Source organism: Sebastes umbrosus, chromosome 18, assembly GCF_015220745.1.
Source record: "Sebastes umbrosus isolate fSebUmb1 chromosome 18, fSebUmb1.pri, whole genome shotgun sequence".
Lineage (NCBI taxonomy): Eukaryota > Metazoa > Chordata > Actinopteri > Perciformes > Sebastidae > Sebastes > Sebastes umbrosus.
In genome coordinates this window covers 12,002,078-12,021,098 of record NC_051286.1, presented here as the reverse complement: position 1 = coordinate 12,021,098, position 19,021 = coordinate 12,002,078, and the positions used below count along the sequence as shown (strand labels likewise).

Below are 19,021 nucleotides of genomic sequence, written 5' to 3'. Positions count from 1 at the left end.
GGAGTCATTATTTGATATGCAGAAAAAGTGCCAAAAGTCCTCAAGTCAGTGAGGTATATATATATATATATATATATATATATATATATATATATATATATTTAAAATGACATACTGTGGAGGTGACAGACTCCCTGAAACAACACCTCCTGGAACAGAATGTCTTGACAACCAAATGACTCATGAATAAAAAGACCAGAAATAAAGGAGAAACCGTGCATGTGGCAAAGATAGACTACTTGGTGAGCCACTCCTGATTTGTGGCATTTACATAAAAAAAAAATACAAATAGCCAGCAAAAGCATTGTGGGTATCTGCTGATAGGCATACACAAACACAAACAGCCTTTACAGTAGTAGACAATAATGTCAAAAACAAATTCAAAAGTCTCAAACATGCCATGAAAGTTTTGAGAGCAAAGTAAAAAAAAAAAAAAATCAACTGCACACATGTACAAAGTTTAAAACCGTCCAATTTAGTAAAAGAAAAAAAAAAGAAAAACCCAAAACAGAAACTCTCAGTCCGCCAGCCCGCTCTCTCTCCTGGAGTCAACGTACCTTGCAGAGTTTCTGGTAGCGCGGCGAGGAGATGGCCATCCTCTGGAGCCTGTGTAGGAAGACCACCACTTTCTGGAGGGAGGTCCGGACCATGGCCATCATCTTAAGACTGCTACAACTCTGCAGCAGCCTGCTCCCGGTCCGCATGCTAGCACTGCCCTACCCCACTCATATTGTTCTCCCTCTCCCTCTCCCTCTCTCTAGCCAGCCGACCAGACCCCAGCCAAGCTGACGTGATGCTCACACACACACATGCACACACAGAGAGAGGAAAAAAAAAAACACACACTCACTCACAAGCGTACTCAGCTCAGCATGCCCCCATGTTTCGTCACATATACACACACACTACACAGTGAGTGCAGCCTCTCTCTCTTTATAAACAGTCACTCTTCACACACAGTCACTCAGCATGCACACACTCTCACACACACATACGATGATGCAGGCGAGCAGGACAAGACGAGACACTCACTTTCTCCTCCACGCGGACATTCACACGCGCAACCCCGACTGCAGAGCCAGAAGAGAATCAAACAAATCACTTGTGACGGCACCCTGCAGAGTCAGAGGAGGGTGACGAGGAAGAAAAAGGAAATGGTGAAGAAGAAGAAGAAGAAGAAAGAGGAGGAGGAGGAGGAGGAGAAAAACAAATCAACAGGGAGAGAAGAGTGGAAAGTGCCGGCAAGCAACGGGGGGAAAGGAGAGAGGAAGGCACGAGTTGTACTGGACGAGAAGAGAAGCTGATCGTACGCGGTTCACTTTTTACTGCCACTGATCCGGAGAGAGACAGAGAGGTAGAGAGAGAGATATATAGTACTCCCTTCGGACCACAGGAAGAGAGTGAGAGAAAAAAGCGCAGAAGAAAAGGAGGAGAGAGCCGGATCAAAAGCAGCGGTGTAAGGGACGACAAACACCACCTCTGCCGTGAAGGCAAAATGACATTACGCAAGACGACCAACAGATCAATGAGCGAGAGACAGACAAAGAGAGAAAGGGAGAGAGAGAGAGAGAGAGAGAGCAACAGTGAGAGAGAGATGGGGACTGAGCGAGAACTCGGTGCTCAAATGAGATGCACAAACACAATAGAGTTACGGAGAGGGAGGAGTTATTTCACCCGTCCAGGGTTCCTGGAAGTAAATGTCCCATTCATTTTCTGCCTTGGCAATGTTAGTGACTGACAGTTGGAGCACTTCCACTGCCTGGATGGACACGTAACTCTCAATCATGAGGACCAAAGCTGAGTATTAGAAAAGATCTTTGATAAAAGTAAATAGACAAGTTAACAGGGTGCATTTTTGGTAAGAAACATCCAATCACAGAGCTTACATTTCTGATGTATGTGCCAATAATGCCGAGCTGAAACCAATGTGTTGTAGGAATCCGTTGTTACAGCGTAAATCGGTTGACAATTCTGCCTGAATTCAGCAAATTCCCAGTTGCAACAGTTGCGTTTTTTAATTTGTTAAAGCTCTGATTTGTGCCTCTTCTCCATAGCGGTGGCAGCTGAGGCTCATGGATATGGTAGTGTTTAAAGCCATTTACCAAACATGATTTCTCACAAAGTTGACCTTTAAAAACAGTGGCTTGACAAAGCAAATCCAGGTCCACTTAATAGCTTTTTCTGGAGCTTTCGTTCCCATCTCACTGTCCTACACAGCAAATAGAGTTGTCATGCTTGTCTCAATCGCAGACACCTGAGCTATCTCAGTGACAACTGAACAAACTTTATTTGGCGAGGGATACTGTGAGATGCATTTGTTGCATGCCATTACCCATGTCTCATTTCCTGTCCTCTCTACAGCCCATCCATCCATCCATTATCTGTAACTGCTTATCTTATTCAGATCGCGGGGGCGCTGGAGCCGATCCCAGGTGACTTTGGGAGAAGGCGGGGTACAACCTGGACCGGTCGCCAGACAATCACAGGACTGACACAGAGATTCACACTCACATTCACACCTACGGACAATTTAGAGTCAACAATTAACCTAACCTGCATGTCTTTGGACTGTGGGAGGAAACCGGAGAACCAGGAGAAAACACACGCTAACCTAAGCCATGCAAACTCCACACAGAAGGTTTGACGCTGCGACCCTCTTGCTGTGAGGCGACAGTGCTAACCACAGCACCAGCATGCAACCCCCTCTCTACAGTCAACTTTCTAATAAATTCATAAAATTACCCCAAAAAAACCAACACAAAACAAATATTTTTGTCAAACTAAAATTGAGATATTTAAAACAGATGGCCATAACATAGATCTACAGTATCAGACGTTTAATAATCCAAAAGAAACACTGAGGATATCAGTAAATTACAGCGGAAAACAATATTTCAGACACCAGCAGCTCCTCCTACTTTGAGACTCTATACTGTGTGTGTGTGCGTGTTTGTGTGAATGTGTGTGTGTGTGGGGGTGAGAGGGAGAGAAAGGGAGCATGTGTGCTTGTTATGTGTTGTGTTTGTGTGGCCCAAATACAGCTTTCAAAAGATTAACTGAGACGAAAAGAGGGAGGCCTTACTGGAGAACTGCAGATAAAAGACGACGAAGAGGAAAAGTGGGAGGAAAGTAGAGCAGGAGGAGAGAAGGTAGGAGGGTAAGGTCAAGAGAAGATAAGGGGCTTTTAAGCATCTTTTATCGACGCCGAAAACGGTTTAATCTGTAGAGAATAAATCTGTTGCAGAATCACACAAGTAGCTGGAGAGATGACATCGAGAGACAAAAAAGGCAAGAGAAGAAACAGAGAGTCACGTAAAAGCAGAGATGGGTGAACAATCAGCAGAGATTATCATAAAGCAGCCGCTCAGCTCCTGCAGAGCCACTGACCACACGGTATTACACACACTGGGTGTTTTAAACCGATTCATGTTGAATGTGACTCATTCTCTTGACTTTTATTTGAAGTGCTGCTGAAAAAAAACTCTCCCAACCACAAGACAAGGGGCATCTATTTGAAGTGAGGATGAAAACATCTGTATCGCCCAACAGCAGAACGCTTCACACCGACGGCTCCCCGTAACTATGTCTCATGCATTTAAAATGAGCACAAACAAACACAAATGGTGTTTTCAGTGTAAGCGCCACGGGATGCATTACAGCACTTGGTCCCTGCTAGCCTTGTCTCTTTGTGCAGATGAAGGGAGACTCTGAGGCGGAGAAGAGAAATGAACACAAACAAATTCCTTTAAACCAACATGCAGCTTACCTACGCAGCCAGCTAGAGTAATCATCATTTACCGACAGGCTCGTGCACAGATATGCACACACAGTCACTAGGAGAAGGGATCATGATGAGCTTACTGAGGAGCTCTGTTTAGACAAGGTTTAACTGGCTACAGTGTCCATTCCAGTCATTCCACAGTATCGACTCGGCTTCGCAAGGAATTACAAGGAATGCTGAATGTTTTGTTGGCTCAGTCTTAAATGGCACTGACAGTGCCGGGTCTCAGCTAAGAGGTCGTAGGAGGTATTTATGCCTCTGCTGCTCACCTTGCAATGGTCAACACACACACATACCGCCAAACATGTAGAAACTGAGCTTGACAAAAGCAGCTCCTCCAGCTGTGTGCACTTTTGCACATCTCTGCTGATGCCATTATTGCTATACCTTTGACCAGGTGTGCACTTATGCAGTGCGGTGTGATGGAGGGACTTATATAACCACACATACAAGCTCCAGTAAGAGTTAAGCAATATGATATTATGTATAATGAGAGGACAGAAAATTAGCCAGAGGTAATTATCCCTTTAATGTCTCTGGTTGTGTTGGATCATTGCAGACAATGTTGCTAATTAATGAGCAGGACTGCTTAATGAGAAGATTGGATTTACACATGATTTGTTCTATCACGTTTCCAGAAAATAAGCTACACCACATTATACTATACAGTATATGGATAATACAATATCAAATTTAAAGTGCTTTAAAGCGACTATGTAAATAAAAATGTGTTATAAGCAAACATTTATTAATAGAATTGTTAAATTTTGGGAAATATGATTATTCCCTTTTCCTGCTGAGAGCTGAGGAGAAGCTTGATAGCACTCTCATGTAGTCTCATGTACGGTAAGTATTTAGCTAGAGTCTGGAGGTGATTCGATTAGCTTAGCTTAGTATAAAGAGTGGATAGCAGAGGGAAACAGATAGCTTGGTTCTTAATGGACAGATAACTTCCCATCTATATATAGAGATCAGGCAGCAACCTTCGATTCTGAAAAGTGAAGCCAATGCGGAAGTGCCGGAAACTTGCATTCTTTCTAATATCCATCAGGGGGCGACTCCTCTGGTTGCAAAAAGAGGTGCAATTGTATAGAAGTCTATGACCCTACTTCTCACTTGATTTATTACCTCATTAAACATTGTAAATATGAGTTTATGGTCTCAATCGCTAGTTTCAAGTCTTCTTCAATTCAGCATGATGTTCATTTAGTAAATTATGGTCCCATTTAGAGTCAAATAGACCATAAAGCATGGGATGCTTTAGGGCGTGGCTACCTTGTGATTGACAGGTCGCTACCACAGCGTTGTCCGCTCTGGGAGTTGTCTGTTGTCAAAGTGTGTTTTCACCCTCTCGTGTCAGATCCAGTTGCAAAAAACAAGATGGTGATGGGCAAAATGCCAAACTCAATGCTTCAAAACGGCGGTCCACAAACAAATGGGTAATATCACAGTGACTACGTCCATTTCTTATATACAGTCTATGATGGAGATACAGGTGTGATTAGCAAGAACTACAGTTTATTTCTAATGAAAGTTGGCGATTCCTGTGGTCCTGTCTATCATGAGTGCATCATGTGTCTCAGTTGAGTTCTGTCCAATATCCATTCAACCTTAATGTTTTCAGGAAATTTCAATTAATGTGCCACATTTGTATTTGTCACGGCTCCAACCACTCACCAACTGTGGGCTTAATATGAAAACAGCAGTCAGAATGACAATGGCCTGTGGCCAAAAATTGTGATTAAAGTAGCCCGACACTCAACAGTGGCAGAGCAGTCATTGTGAGTTAATAAAAGGGTTGGGCAGACAACTCTCTATGTCAACACGCATCCTCTGAGGCCCAAAGGCCGTTTTATTATCCCACTTTCTAGACACGAGTGCCATCCATCAATCTCACCTCCAACTGAGACAGAGAGATGGAAATGAGAGATAAAGAAAGGATAGAAAGTGGGCGATGATGATCAACTCGGAGAGATCCAATATGTTGATGCGCCAGTATTTCTTGAGATATTAGCCTCTGACCGATACTTTAATTAAATTTCGACTTGGTTACTTTTTACCACACACTTGACCTTTGAGATGACTTTGACAGACGTTTTAGGAATAAAATTGAATAGTATGCAGCATGTGTCCTTTAAAATTTTGAAAGGGCTTAAAATGATGGATTATGTTCGATACAACAAATATAGATCACTAACGGGCAGATGGACGTGATGATAATATCCATCTCTTTCCAATGGTGAGAATTGTATTAGACCAAATCCAGCCAGAGCTCAACAATGAGCTGCAAAAGTCTCTTAGCCTCACGTCCACACCAAGTTAATGAATCCTCAGATATCTTTGTGGCCATTCATGCGGTGATTCAGTGTCATTTTTCTCCATAACCTTGGCCTGCTTTTAAATAATTGGACACTGGAAACGGGAGCGATAGCACTGTGGCATTCAAGACGCCGAAACCAAGAATGTTATTATTGGACTTGAGCTTTCCGTTCTAAAAGATGTACGACATTGCAGCAGTTTCTCAGGGACAAGGAGTTTACCCAGAGAGCAACAGGAAGCTTGGATACACACATACACACACACACACCAAATCTTTGACAATGTCTGAAAAAAGGAGGTTGTGCAAATGACAGCTCCTCAGTGTACAACCCAAAAGAGACCAACATGGTCAGCATTTTTAAACAAGACCTTTCAACTTCACTAGGATGAAAAAAAAAAAAAGAAGAAGAATATTAGTGCCCGTTTTATCTGTTGAAAGGGCAGGGTGAAGCGATTTGGGGATTAAAACGTTACATAAAGCATAAGATGATGTGTGTCAACACATCCCTGAGGGAAGGTCTGGGTAAATGACAACCTAGTAGCGCAAGCACACACACACACACACACACAAATGCACACACACACACTGAATTCCTAAGCAGCATAGGACAAGAGGATCAATGAGCAGCACTCAATGCATACAAGCACTCACACGCCCTCTGTGTGCCCTCTCATTCACACACCTTACACCAACCGCTTACACGTGGATGCACCTACACACACACACACACACACACACACCTCTGCCTCGGTCCTATTGGTGAAGGGTGCGTTAATGGAGGATGACACGCTAGATAATAGGCTGGCACATCCCCCCCCACACATGGTTTCTTTATCAGTCCTACCTCCAGTTGTTGCCTCAGCTCTTTCACATGGACCGAGTCCTGCGACAGATCTTCCCTCTGGGAGGCGTCGGCCAGAACGTTGACTGTAGTCTCTGCCTCCTGGAGCCATTTGAGGAAGGACTCCAGCTCCCTCAGAGACATCTGCAGGCCTTTTAGCTCATTGTCCAGATGAGCGTGGCGGTCACTCGCCCTGCCAATAGATAAGTCAAATATGGGACTATTAGGGCTGTCAAAGCTAACGCGATAATAACAGACTCATTTTTAAAGCTAGAATGAAGATACTGGCATCATATGAAACTAAAAAACGTAAGGAATCCTTTGGTACCATGTCATACTAGCTTGTAACAAAGGAGGCTAAATAACGCTCCAAACTTACACTACATTTTGGCCATTTTCAAAGGGGTCCCTTGACCTCTGACCTCAAGATATGTGAATGAAAATGGGTTCTATGGGTACCCACGAGTCTCCTCTTTATAGACATGCCCACTTTATGATAATCACATGCAGTTTGGAGCAAGTCATAGTCAAGTCAGCACACTGACACACTGACAGCTGTTGTTGCCTGTTGGGTTGCAGTTTGCCATGTTATGATTTGAGCATATTGTTTTATGCTGAATGCAGTACCTGTGAGGGTTTCTGGACAATAATTGTCATTGTTTTGTGTTGTTAATTGATTTTCAATAATAAATATATACATACATTTGCATAAAACAAGCATATTTGCCAACTCCCATATTGATAAGAGTATTAAATACTTGACAAATCTCCCTTTAAGGTACATTTTGAACAGATAGAAAATGTGCGATTAACTATGGACAAACGTGCGATTAATCGCGATTAAATATTTTAATCGATTGACAGCCCTATTGACTATACATGTAAAAGATGTATGAGTTTAACTACTGTAGCAGCTTGTACATGATTAAATACCGGCAGCAATATCAGCCCTCCATGTGACACAATCAAACTGTATGTACGGGTAAACAGGTGAGTTTGTGTGCACCTATTATTGATGCTGTTCCAGACGGCGTTGTGCTTATCCGTGACCTCTTTGATCCTCCTGGTATCGTCAATGGAATACTCCCGCAAAAGATGATTGGACAGCTCGTTGAAGGCCACGACTGCAGGTTGGCCTCGGCCCAGGTCTTGGAGGAACGCCTATAAAACAATCAACGGAGTGGCATTAGGATTATCATGACTGAAAATGTGACAAATTGTGACTCAACAATTATGTGTCACTGCGAAGGGCCCTGTAAACATTTTTGGCCTCGTATCAGCTTTAGTTTGACATATTGCTGTGCAAATATATTAATGACCTATTCTATAAACTTTTTAAAATCAAATTAAACTTCATGCACTAAAAAACACAAAGACATTTGTTATTCTACTGCTCAGCAATCTGACATTGTTATTTTAACCTCTACTTAATCAAGCAGCTTACATAAGACCCAACTGTTATTCATGAGACCATTATTATTATTTTATATTCAGCATTAGCAAATAAGTCATCCATATATGACCCCCAGGCTCAACAAAAAGGTACACTTCACTATTTTAAATGGACAATTACTCATCATTACAAGAGCGCACAAACCAGGAGCAGATAGTGGTGTGTCTGAGCTGCTGGATTCTGTTAAACTCAGTTGCCCTCTAGTGTTTGCTTCCTGTAATGCGTCGGACACACTCATGGGGCAGAATTTGCTTCCAGAAACTCTCAGACAAGTCATAATCTCAAATTAAAATGATGGATGATGTGGGTGTACGGATGTTATTAAGGTCCAAAATGATACTGCAGTGAGGTGATTTATTCATTCCCACCTTCCCTAGACTTCTACAGCTGTATAAAGAGTACTTACATTAGAGTAAAGTTTGGTTTAGTCTAGGATTTTTCTCTCAATTAGGAAAGTGAGCAGACAAGTTCCCTTGAGTATATGTCTAATCTATTGTAGTGACAAGGATGCTGAATAACAATAAATGACCAGAGGAAGGACAGACACCCAGAGGACACGGAGAGAAGGTCTAGCGGTGAAACTTTCCCCCTAACCTTGTTGTCAGCAAGCTGTTTAGTCAGGGGATCGCCGGACTGCTGGAGAAGGTTGTGGAAACGTCCTTCGTTGTGCCCAATAACAGCGTTCACCTCCTTCCTCTGCTCCTCCCACTGGTTGCTGTGGCCAATCATGTTGTCCAGCTGCTGGAGCCGTGCCTCCACACCATGCTGAGTGCTGTCCCACTGGCTGCGTACCCTCTCCACTGGAGACAGAGACAGAACAGGAAGACACAAACAGAAAGTAATGATGGCACCTTTAAAACATTGTTAAGTGAAGAGCATATAAACAAATACTGTTAAATAAAACTAAACCAATTAGAAAAAAAAACAAGCTGCACATTTTCAAAAATCCTGAGAAGAAATCTAAAAACGACTGACATTGTTTCTGTTTTTTAAACTGTTAAACCTTCTAGTGTGATCATCCTGCTTTCTACATACATTTCTCAGTAATGGATGTGCGAACGTCCAGATTAGAGGTCTTGTTTTTGATGTTCTGTGCCAGGGTGAAAATGTCCTCTAGCTGAGGGTGACGCTGTTCCAGGTCACTCTTCGTCACCTGCCAAGGAAGAGGCACAAAATCACACAGATACTGTCAGACAACACTCAAAGGATTGTATTTGGAAGTTCAATTTTACAAAAAAAAAACATGTAGTATTCCATTAATAAATATTCATCACACAAACGTATCCACAACTTTTCTCCGTCTGTCCTCTCTGCTCCCCATTTCTCACCTGAAGACGTCCCATAGTGGCCCTGATCTCATCCGTGTCCCCCACAGTGACGATATTAGACTTCAGCATCTGCGTAATGAGGAGAAGCCAGTCTGCCAGTTCGGTGGCCGTCTCGTTGAGGTCGGTGGGCGCCACGGTGTCCGGCGTGTGCGGGGTTTGGTGGTAGGGGTCCTCGCTCACCAGGCTGGCCATCTGCACAGCTGAGGGGACTGCAGACACTGGAGCAGCAGCGGGGGGGGGTGAAAAAAAGGCAGGTCATGTTGACATATAGAGCTTCTTTAAAAAGAAATGATGCAATGAACATTAAAGATGTTAGAGCGAGAGAGGAGGCGCTGCTGTCAGATGGCTCTCTGAGGACAGCGGCATCACACTAAATCATGATAAATGAGGCATCGGGGTTTGTTTTAGTGTTTTACGAGCAGAACTTTGTTGCTCACCTCTTATTTGTTATTTCATCATGCATTTTCATGCACCAGATTAAGCCGAACCAATAATGAATTTCAAAATCTGCCACCTGAGTACTTATTACCTCTAATACATGTTTATATGTTTGCCGTCTCCGGTTAATGATCCGATATCTCATTTTCTCGGTCTCATTAAAGGCTTAATGCTTCATTGGGACTGTGTTGAATCTTCATCCCTAAACCATTGATGTATTATAAAAACAGACCTAGGGATACAGATATGAGAGAAATCATGAATTTAAATAAGTGCATTCCTATATATCTTTACCAAGCTGCTGATGCTGGACGACATGGTGCTGTGTCCAAGGAGAGACGGGAGGCTGGAGAGATTCCCTCAGTCGACCATCCAGAGCTTTCCAATCACCTGCCAGCTGCTCTACCTCACTCTATACGCATAGATGGGAACATATAATTAATGACAAAATATCAGCAGCATATCCAGCTTTTAATGAAGCAGCCAACTAAACTTGTGACGCTTTAACAAGCAATATGGTATAATTATATGTTACAATTAGCAGTATGCCTTTATTAAATCATATTGCTATGGAAACTGGGACCTTTTCCTGAGGCAACAGCTGCTGTCGTCTCTGTAGCTCTATAGAATGAGCCAACAGGTCCTCCAGGTCCTTCTTCCTGTCCTTCATGGAAGCCTCTAGAGCCTACAACAGGTAAGAACTCATTTTAGGTACAATGTTTATGCCTATGATAAAAATGGATTGGTTCTTAAGATGTAGATAGACAATCTACCAGTGCTTGGCCAGGGCTCAGGCCTCTGGTTATGATCGTCTGGTGTGTGACGACGACCCAGTCGGTGAGTCGGTTCATCCTGTCCTGGAACTGGGCGTGACTTTGCAGGTTGGTCTCCACCTCCCCAACTTTGTCCATCAACTCATGGGTCACCTGCAGAGGAAAGAGGGGGAGTAAAACAATGAGTGAAAGAAGGAGGTGAGAAGAAATCAAAGGGCAAAGAAAGCAGAAAACAGGGAGGACAGGACGTGTTGCAGCTGTCACGATGTTGTAAAACATAGTAAATATTACAGTATTATAATGTTTACAGAATAAAGTTGCTTTCAGCCAAGAAAAAAAAATTTCAGGCAGAATAATAAACTAATAAAAAGTTTGCACCTTGCTCCAGTTGTGGTTGATGGCTCTCAGCTTGCCAACATGCTGGTCTCTGCTCTGAGGGCTCACACTCGGACTGGCCAGGATCTGAGGGGCGTGCTTGTTGACCCATCCGAGACGTTCGTTCTGTGCATCCATTTCCTCGGCTATGCCCTGCACGGGAAAAAGCACCGAACCTTAATTCCACAAAGATGGACGGATTTGTTGACGTATTAATAAATGATGGTAAAATAAATAAAAGGAAATCAAGAAGTAACACGGTGAAGGTCAGCAGAAGAAAATAGAGTTCTTCCATATAGCCATATAACATCTGTCGTTGTACTTTTCACAATGTGTCTCCACTCTCCACAGAGGAAAAGCCTGGCTGAGGTTGTTGTCTGACTGATTGTATTTTCTTCAACAAAACTGCGTTGTTCAAAAACAAGAGATGTGAGAGTTGGGTTCTCTCTGTGTATGTTTACTGGGTTTGACAGGTTTTTGCTTGTGATTGAGATACAGAGAGCAACTTGAGTGCATGGGAAAAAAATGAACAAAGAAAAATACAGTCAGAGCTGGCCATAAAAATAGCTGAATCTACCAGCTCTGGAGCAGAAATAGAAATCTCTGTGCTCCCATGAATCACACTAACATGAGCATGTTCTGGTGCCTTGCTGTACCTTGAGTTCTCTGAGATGGTTGTCAGTGGCAGTGACGGGTAAGGAGCCGACGGCGTTTTCTGCCCGCTCCAACCATACAGCCAGCTCCTCGCTTCTCCTCACCAGCTCCGACAGGGCCGGGTCTCCTCCAGCCAGCCTACGCACACACACATACACATCATGTACTCAGATTAGGATCTCGATTTCCTGCAGGTTGCAGGCGTAATCCTAAAATTTACATTTAAATTACTGTTACAGACTGATTGGCCACACCGATAATGTTAACCTGCCAAACACCGATAAAGAAACGAAGACCGTCGGTGATGGAGAGGGAGCGCTAACCTCTGTGCTACATTATACTGTAAAACCAAATGTTATATAGCCAAGAGACAGCAATGATATTTATCATAGGTGTCAAATAGGGATGGGACAATATTAGGGATGTCATAGTGAGGACATTTTCCCATTGATTACACCGGACGTTTCACAAGAAAAGATGATACTTTGATCTTTAACGTTAAATGGCTGTGTGTCTGGCCTCTCAGGTCGAGCTTTCGCGGCTGTGACCGCTCCGTCCTTCGAACGGTGATTGCCTCATTAACGTTATGGTTCCCTTAAAGCATTGGGTTTAAATGCAAAATATTGCCAAATAGGCGCTTTTGCTTTTCGCTTTGACACCAAATCCTCCACCATCGTCTAGTCTGTCAACTCTCTCTTGTCCCGTGTGAGTGAAATCTGACCAGTATGTTTTGGTGCCATTTTAAGGGTTGTAGGTATATTTTGATGATTATCAAGATAATATCATGAATTGCAATCATGCTGGCCAGGATAATCGCAATATGAAATTTTCATATCGTCCCATGCGTAGTATAAAAATCCACATTTGACTACATCCCCTTAATCGTTTTCGACCCATACGTGACGTAACATCCTGTGTGTATCCAAGAATACATTACCAGCGCTGTCTCTCAATGACGTGGTGTTTGACAGTTCTCCAACGCTGACTGAGGGTGTCTAGCTTCTCTTCAAGCAGGGATCCATCAGGGGATGACAGCTGCCCAATTATCTGCTCCCCAGTGCGGTTCAGTTCAGCCAGGACGGGCCGGTGGCTGACAAGACCTTCCTCCAGCTCCTAAAATACGTATAAAGGAATGAAAGAGAGCATGAGCACAAAAAAAAGGAGGAATCAGGGATCAATCAAGCCGCATAAGCCGATTCACTCAGGGCCAAATCCTTTACTCAAGTCCATCTCTCCAGGCAAATCTCTGATTGACACAAAGGCATGATTCGCGGCACATCAAGGTTTAAGCTGCCAAATCTCTACTTCCACCAAGAGAGATTTAACTTGCCAAGACAGACCCGTAAAGCAGGGTGAGGGATTGTTAAGTCCGCTACAGGGCGAGTCAGCTAATTGATCTCTCAATTCCCATCCACTTGATCCCTCGCATCAATCTCAGCGACTGTGAAAACATGTAAAAGAGCTAGACAGTTTGGAGCGTAACTCGAGCTTTGCAAATCACACTGATAAAAGGTGTTAATGGTGGCGTTGCTGTCAGCGATAATGCAGCTGCTTCAGAGAATCTAATTCCCCCCGGAAATGAAATTAGCACTTTGGAAATCAAACAAAGCTTAATTAGAGGCCTCTTCTCATCTTACTCTTCTGTTCACTTCTCTCCATTTCTCGCTCTGCATAAGGAACTAGTAGATGTGCAGTGTGTTTGTTTATCAGGTAGAGTATAGCAGCAGTACAGTATTTTCCCTTGGGGAACAAAATGCAATTATCTCTGGTCTAACATTTCCAACCATGTAGCTGCTTATATTTCAAACATATTACGAGTGCACCCTGGGAAGGTATTAAGCTGGCTTTGAGTTTGTAAACATATGGGATATTGTGAGTCTATATTTTACTATTTAATGTTTATAATGCCACAGGTGGAATACCATGAAAGTTTTCTATAATGTCATCAAAATATGTAAATATAAAAATATATTCAGCAGTTGGTGAGGCTTGCAGATGCCTCTGGGGTGGTGTGACCAGACGCACATGTAACAATAACGTTAAAGACACTAGTATACATGCAAATACAGGCAGTCACAAGCTCCATCAACCCTCCTCCACTGACCTCTTGGTGTTGTCGTGCAGAGTTCAAGTCCAGCTGTCCATCAGGGCCAACGCTCTCCGACAGCAGTGTCTCTGTATCCGTCAGCCACTGGTTCAGGTCATTCATGTCACAGTGGAACTGCCTCCACTCCTCTACGGCCCGGTCAAAACTCCTGCAGCACAACAAAGAAACACACACCACGTCGTTCTTGATGATGATTTACATCCAAGGTTGTAAAGAACGTTTTGTATGGTAGACTTGAAAAAGTGGAAGGACTGACACCTTCACCAGAAACGGGGAATCTGACATATAGCAAGCATTGGCTGACGTATGAAACGTGTGCATAGGACACTATTTCTTTTATCTGACTAAACATCAAACATGCATGATCTTTTTAAAACATTTTTTTTTGTCTTCTTCTTAAACTTAAAGCTCAGTTCTTGATTTGAATGATGTGAGTGGATCCTGGCTTTGATTGTTCCTTAATAACACATTACGAATATTTTCTTTACTTCTCTGCTCTTGTTTAGATGCGAGTGGGCTTCATATAGAACGAAATGAGAGATTAATGAATTCTGGTCTGTTACAGTGCAATCGCGTTTACCCACTGGGAAATTCCACCTTTTACGATAAGGAAAAATGGCATAGTTGACCTCTATTAAGCGCCAGAAAAATGTCGTAACAATCAGGAACCCCTGACAACACAGGAGAAGTTCACAGAGATGCTATTGAATAAATCAGCATAGACAGAGAGGCTGATTACTTAAAATGGCTAATATAAAAAACAGATCTTTATCTCATTGATGGTCTGCAGGAGGGCTATTTCCTCTTACAGCACCGCTCAGAGCACAACAAATCTGATGAGAGAGACAAGGTGAGGAAATTAGTTTTTGGATGAGCAATTTTACAAAATATACTCCATTCTTTTGATTTTTAATGATGCCCAGAGGTTATTGTGATTACAGACGGAGTGCTTCAGCATTTCTGTGCGATGTGAGCATGTGCTGCACATACTGTACTCAGCAAAAGACTGTTTATGCCCGAGGAATTGTGTTGATGGTAGTCAAGGTCACCCAGTGCGTGTGTGTGTGTGTGTCAGTAAGTGAATGAGTGAGTGAAAATGTGAATAGGCATGAGATTGTTTATGCCAGAGGAATTGTTTTGATAGTAATCAAGGTCAATGTGTGTGTGTCTGGCTTGATTGTGTGCCTTGGTCTATCTGTTTATCTGTTCCTGCTGTCTCCTGACTAGCGGACAGCTGGCATTTAGTGTCCCTGCAGCTTCGGCCACATTCCCCGACACACACATTCACACACATCTGAAAATAGCAGCTTGTTCGCTTCTCTCCCCTGTCGCAACCCTTTTCTGTGGAAGACGTATTAAAGTTTGACTCTACACCTTGATTCTAGTAAATGAGTGCATGTGCTGTGCGATCTGTTGTAATGGTTGTGTGTGAAGTTGGCGCACGCACCCCTTGCGGTGGTTGTACATGCGGTTGATGCGATCCCACTCGGCGTTGAGCTGTGTGAGGGCGTCTCCGATCTGGGCGACCTCAGCAGGCGAAGCGTCCCGAATGGCGTCGGGCTGCCGCTCGTGGATCCCTGTGACCTGCTCGCCAACACGCTCTAGATTCTCTTTGATATTCTATAAAAAAGACAAATGCACGATGAAGGAAAAAAGGACAGCACGATGACAGAGGGAGGGGAGGAGAATAGTTCACGCATGTCAGAATGATGGCAGAATGATTGATAACAGAGCACTTTGTTTGGTAAAGCTCTCACCAAAGTGCAGAACTATGTCTATTAAAACATTTCTTCTATTTCTACTACAAACGAAAGTCCATTAACTATGAATACAGTACAATATCAGATTATTTTTGTGACGTTTACAATGACAGTTTTTGACGACCCACCCTCAGTGTGTCCTCCTGGCTGGAAAAGTCTTCGTAGAGCCCCCCGCTGAGCTCAGAGGAGTTCAGAAGCAACTCGTTGTCGGCCATGGCGAGGAGCACTTTGTTGATGTCCAACAGGTAGTCGCAGGGTCTCAGTGAAGGAGCGCTGCTACGCTCCACTGAAGACATCTCCTACACCACAGATGAGCAGGAGAAAAACGTCAGAGCAGAAGGAAGTGAGTGAGGAAAACTGCATTAACACCTATTGTGCCTCATGATAACAATACACTCAATCCAATCAAGCACTTATAGTGAAAGACACAACTCAGTGATTAAAGTAACATCCTAGTTAGTGTCTGTGTGTACAGACCATGTGCTTATGCATGTGTGAAGCCCTCACCTCGGCTGAAAACTCTCTTATCTGCTCTGTGAAGGTGTAAGTAGACGACGACTCCGTAGAGACTTCGACCTGCCTGATTCGTAGCACCCTCAACTCCTAAAGCAGGCAAACACACACATTTACAAAACCGCAACAGTGCAAACACAATATCACAGAGAGTTACGTTTTCTTGGATTAAAAAAAACAAACATTCCCATATAACCCCGGTTTAAGGAAGACACAACATATGTTTTAAAGCATCTCACCCTGTGAGCAGAATATTGGCTCTGCAGCCGGAGCAGCAAGAGTCTCAACTCGTCCCTCTGGCCGTCGTCTGAAGTTTGCTGCAGCAGTTCTTCTCCTCTTCTCAGCAAGTCTTCCACGCTGGCTTTCTCCTCATCCATCTGATGTAGAGACAGACGGGTCAAACGAAAAGGAGAAACTACAGCAGTCTTCAATACATCTTAAATCAATTCACTTAGCATAAGAAAGAACAACTTACACACCAGAAAACTGACATTAGCTGTGAGCTGCTCCTTTGCTAAACAAGCAACACAGAGTGGAGACGATGTGGACGCTTCTCAGGGAAAAATACTGTTTAAAACACATTAAGAGCTTCCCGACTGCCTGAACAGACCTGACCAGTCCAAAGCAAGGTCAGTGTGCCAGTGTGTTTAACGTCATAAACCTTGATAACACAGATTGAATTCCAGACTTGTTAGGCCTTGAAATGCCCAATCAAAGCTCGTCTTATCAGGAGGCGGCTTTATATAGCCTGTAGCACGGCTTATTCCTCACAGAAATACTCATAAAACTTCAGAAGGAGAATAATAGGCAACCCGGGGCAATTGTCTGTGCATGTTTTCAAATTTCTCTGGAAAAATTGCTAGAGATGGCCAGACAATAGATAGAGTGCCTATTCCCCTATTCACAATATTACTGTGCAACATTTGGGGCTCAATTTTAACAAAGCTATTACTACTTGGCTGCTAATGCCTCGTCTATGTGTACGTATCTCATAATATAACCAGAATTATGAATCATCATTATTCTGAGAACTGTTTTTCTTTTTTGTTTTAAAAACAAAATGCTACAAGTGACCTTGTTTACCTCGTCATCGTCCGGGATGTTTGCTGGGTCCTGCTGCTGCTGCAGAGCCTTCAGCGTGTCCTGGAGCTCTGCTTGAAGGTCCCTCACCTCACTGGAGACCACAGCCTGACTCTGACTTTCTGCTCGGATCTCCTGGCTGTGAATGACCTGATGAGACACAGCAGAAACACACCTCAGGTCAAAACAAGTAAAATATATGTAAGTATCTAACTGCATGCTCAAAGAGTGTTCAGCTGTGGTATAATTTGTGATAATACTCTGACTCCAAAAAGTCTCAGTAGCTATTTTCAATGTGGATGAAATTGCTGTACCTGCTGAGGTATCTGCTGGTTCAACTCAACGTTACTCGACTCCAGACAGGTCATCATCTGAATGCAAAAAGACAAGGAACAGATGAAGTGACTGTACACACTATACCACATGCTTTCTATTTGAACTTTTTTTCTGCGTTTAGCAGGATTAAATTCCACGCTGCATTGTGCATTAGTGAACGTGATAATGCATGTTGTCTTGTTTGATGCAGTGATTTAAGGTTTACATTCAGCCTGTGCTTTTGTACCTTGGCAGTTTTGATGTGGTTGGAGACTTTGTCGAAGTTGCAGTTGAGCTCAGCCAGTTTGGGCTCCACCACATCTCGGCAGGCGGGCCCCCTGCTGGTCATCAGGATGATGGCTTGGTCCTTCACGTTGTCCACACGCAGACTGATGTCCTCCAGCTCCTCCAGCATGCTCTGAGGAAAGAGCACAGAGTAGCTGCCTGGTCATCTATGTAGATCAGTCTATGCTATCAGTCATTCTCTCTCAGACTGTGTAGCCTTGGTTCAGACCAAAGAGCTTAGCACAGCATGTACTGATCAAGGTTAGCGGGGCCAGGCCCCAGCTGATATTTAGTGGAGACCTTCAGTTGTCATGGTGAGAGGAAGGGAAGGGTTAAGAATTTAATATAACTGTAAGATAAATTATTTGAAACGACCATAAAAGACTCTCCTCTTTCCTCATTTTCTCATCATGTTCTTTCCCATACAACCTCTCTCTTACCCCGACTCACTCTTTTTTTTTTTATTCCATTTGGTGACGCATGGTGAAGTTGGCCAATTATTATTAAGAACTACAGAAAATGTCCAATATGTGTGCTTATTGAAAATTCCTATCTTAACAAAGCACAAAACATTTCTGCTGCAACAGTGGGCGATCCAAAATGGGACATTTAGAAATGATTGATCATTGCCCTGCTATTCCTTTCATGTAGAAAACACATTAAAATCTCTGTACACCACAAGGTAACAGGAGGGGATTTTCTTGATGGATTCTTGCAGAATGCATTTCCTTGCCAGAGGATGTAATTTCCATAAAGCAATTCTAAACTACTATTAGATACTGCTTGTCATGCCATAAGCTCTGCCAATTCTTATATATATATATATATATATATATATATATATATTCAGACGTATACACTAATAACTTTGTAATAAAAATATAGGAAAAGACTGTTTTTTAACTATCCGCACCGGGTGTGTTGTATCCATACTTTAGGGCCATTCTTTCTTATTATTCATACTGATGCTTTTTCTCTCTCACACAATGTAAAAACGT

At 43.0% G+C, this 19,021-nt stretch overlaps 1 protein-coding gene across 10 annotated transcripts in view; it reads right to left on the bottom strand.

Annotated features, from left to right (window-relative positions):
* utrn (utrophin) overlaps positions 1–19,021 on the bottom strand; it is a 196,271-nt gene that overhangs the window by 126,208 nt on the left and 51,042 nt on the right. For 7 of the 10 annotated variants that reach the window (XM_037751076.1, XM_037751078.1, XM_037751075.1 and 4 more), the window contains 19 exons: positions 17,986–18,156; positions 17,738–17,794; positions 17,427–17,573; positions 16,583–16,720; positions 16,338–16,433; positions 15,959–16,129; positions 15,518–15,690; positions 14,068–14,218; positions 12,901–13,076; positions 11,966–12,101; positions 11,313–11,462; positions 10,935–11,087; positions 10,745–10,846; positions 10,456–10,573; positions 9,724–9,941; positions 9,431–9,548; positions 8,990–9,195; positions 7,949–8,103; positions 6,946–7,135 (listed from right to left, as the gene is read on the bottom strand). In XM_037751076.1, the coding sequence (XP_037607004.1) occupies positions 6,946–7,135; positions 7,949–8,103; positions 8,990–9,195; positions 9,431–9,548; positions 9,724–9,941; positions 10,456–10,573; positions 10,745–10,846; positions 10,935–11,087; positions 11,313–11,462; positions 11,966–12,101; positions 12,901–13,076; positions 14,068–14,218; positions 15,518–15,690; positions 15,959–16,129; positions 16,338–16,433; positions 16,583–16,720; positions 17,427–17,573; positions 17,738–17,794; positions 17,986–18,156 (2,826 nt within the window). Of the gene's footprint in view, positions 1–557; positions 1,744–6,945; positions 7,136–7,948; positions 8,104–8,989; positions 9,196–9,430; positions 9,549–9,723; positions 9,942–10,455; positions 10,574–10,744; positions 10,847–10,934; positions 11,088–11,312; positions 11,463–11,965; positions 12,102–12,900; positions 13,077–14,067; positions 14,219–15,517; positions 15,691–15,958; positions 16,130–16,337; positions 16,434–16,582; positions 16,721–16,818; positions 16,977–17,426; positions 17,574–17,737; positions 17,795–17,985; positions 18,157–19,021 lie in introns of those variants that run through there. The other 3 variants (XM_037751080.1, XM_037751079.1, XM_037751081.1) reach the window with 3 other exon arrangements.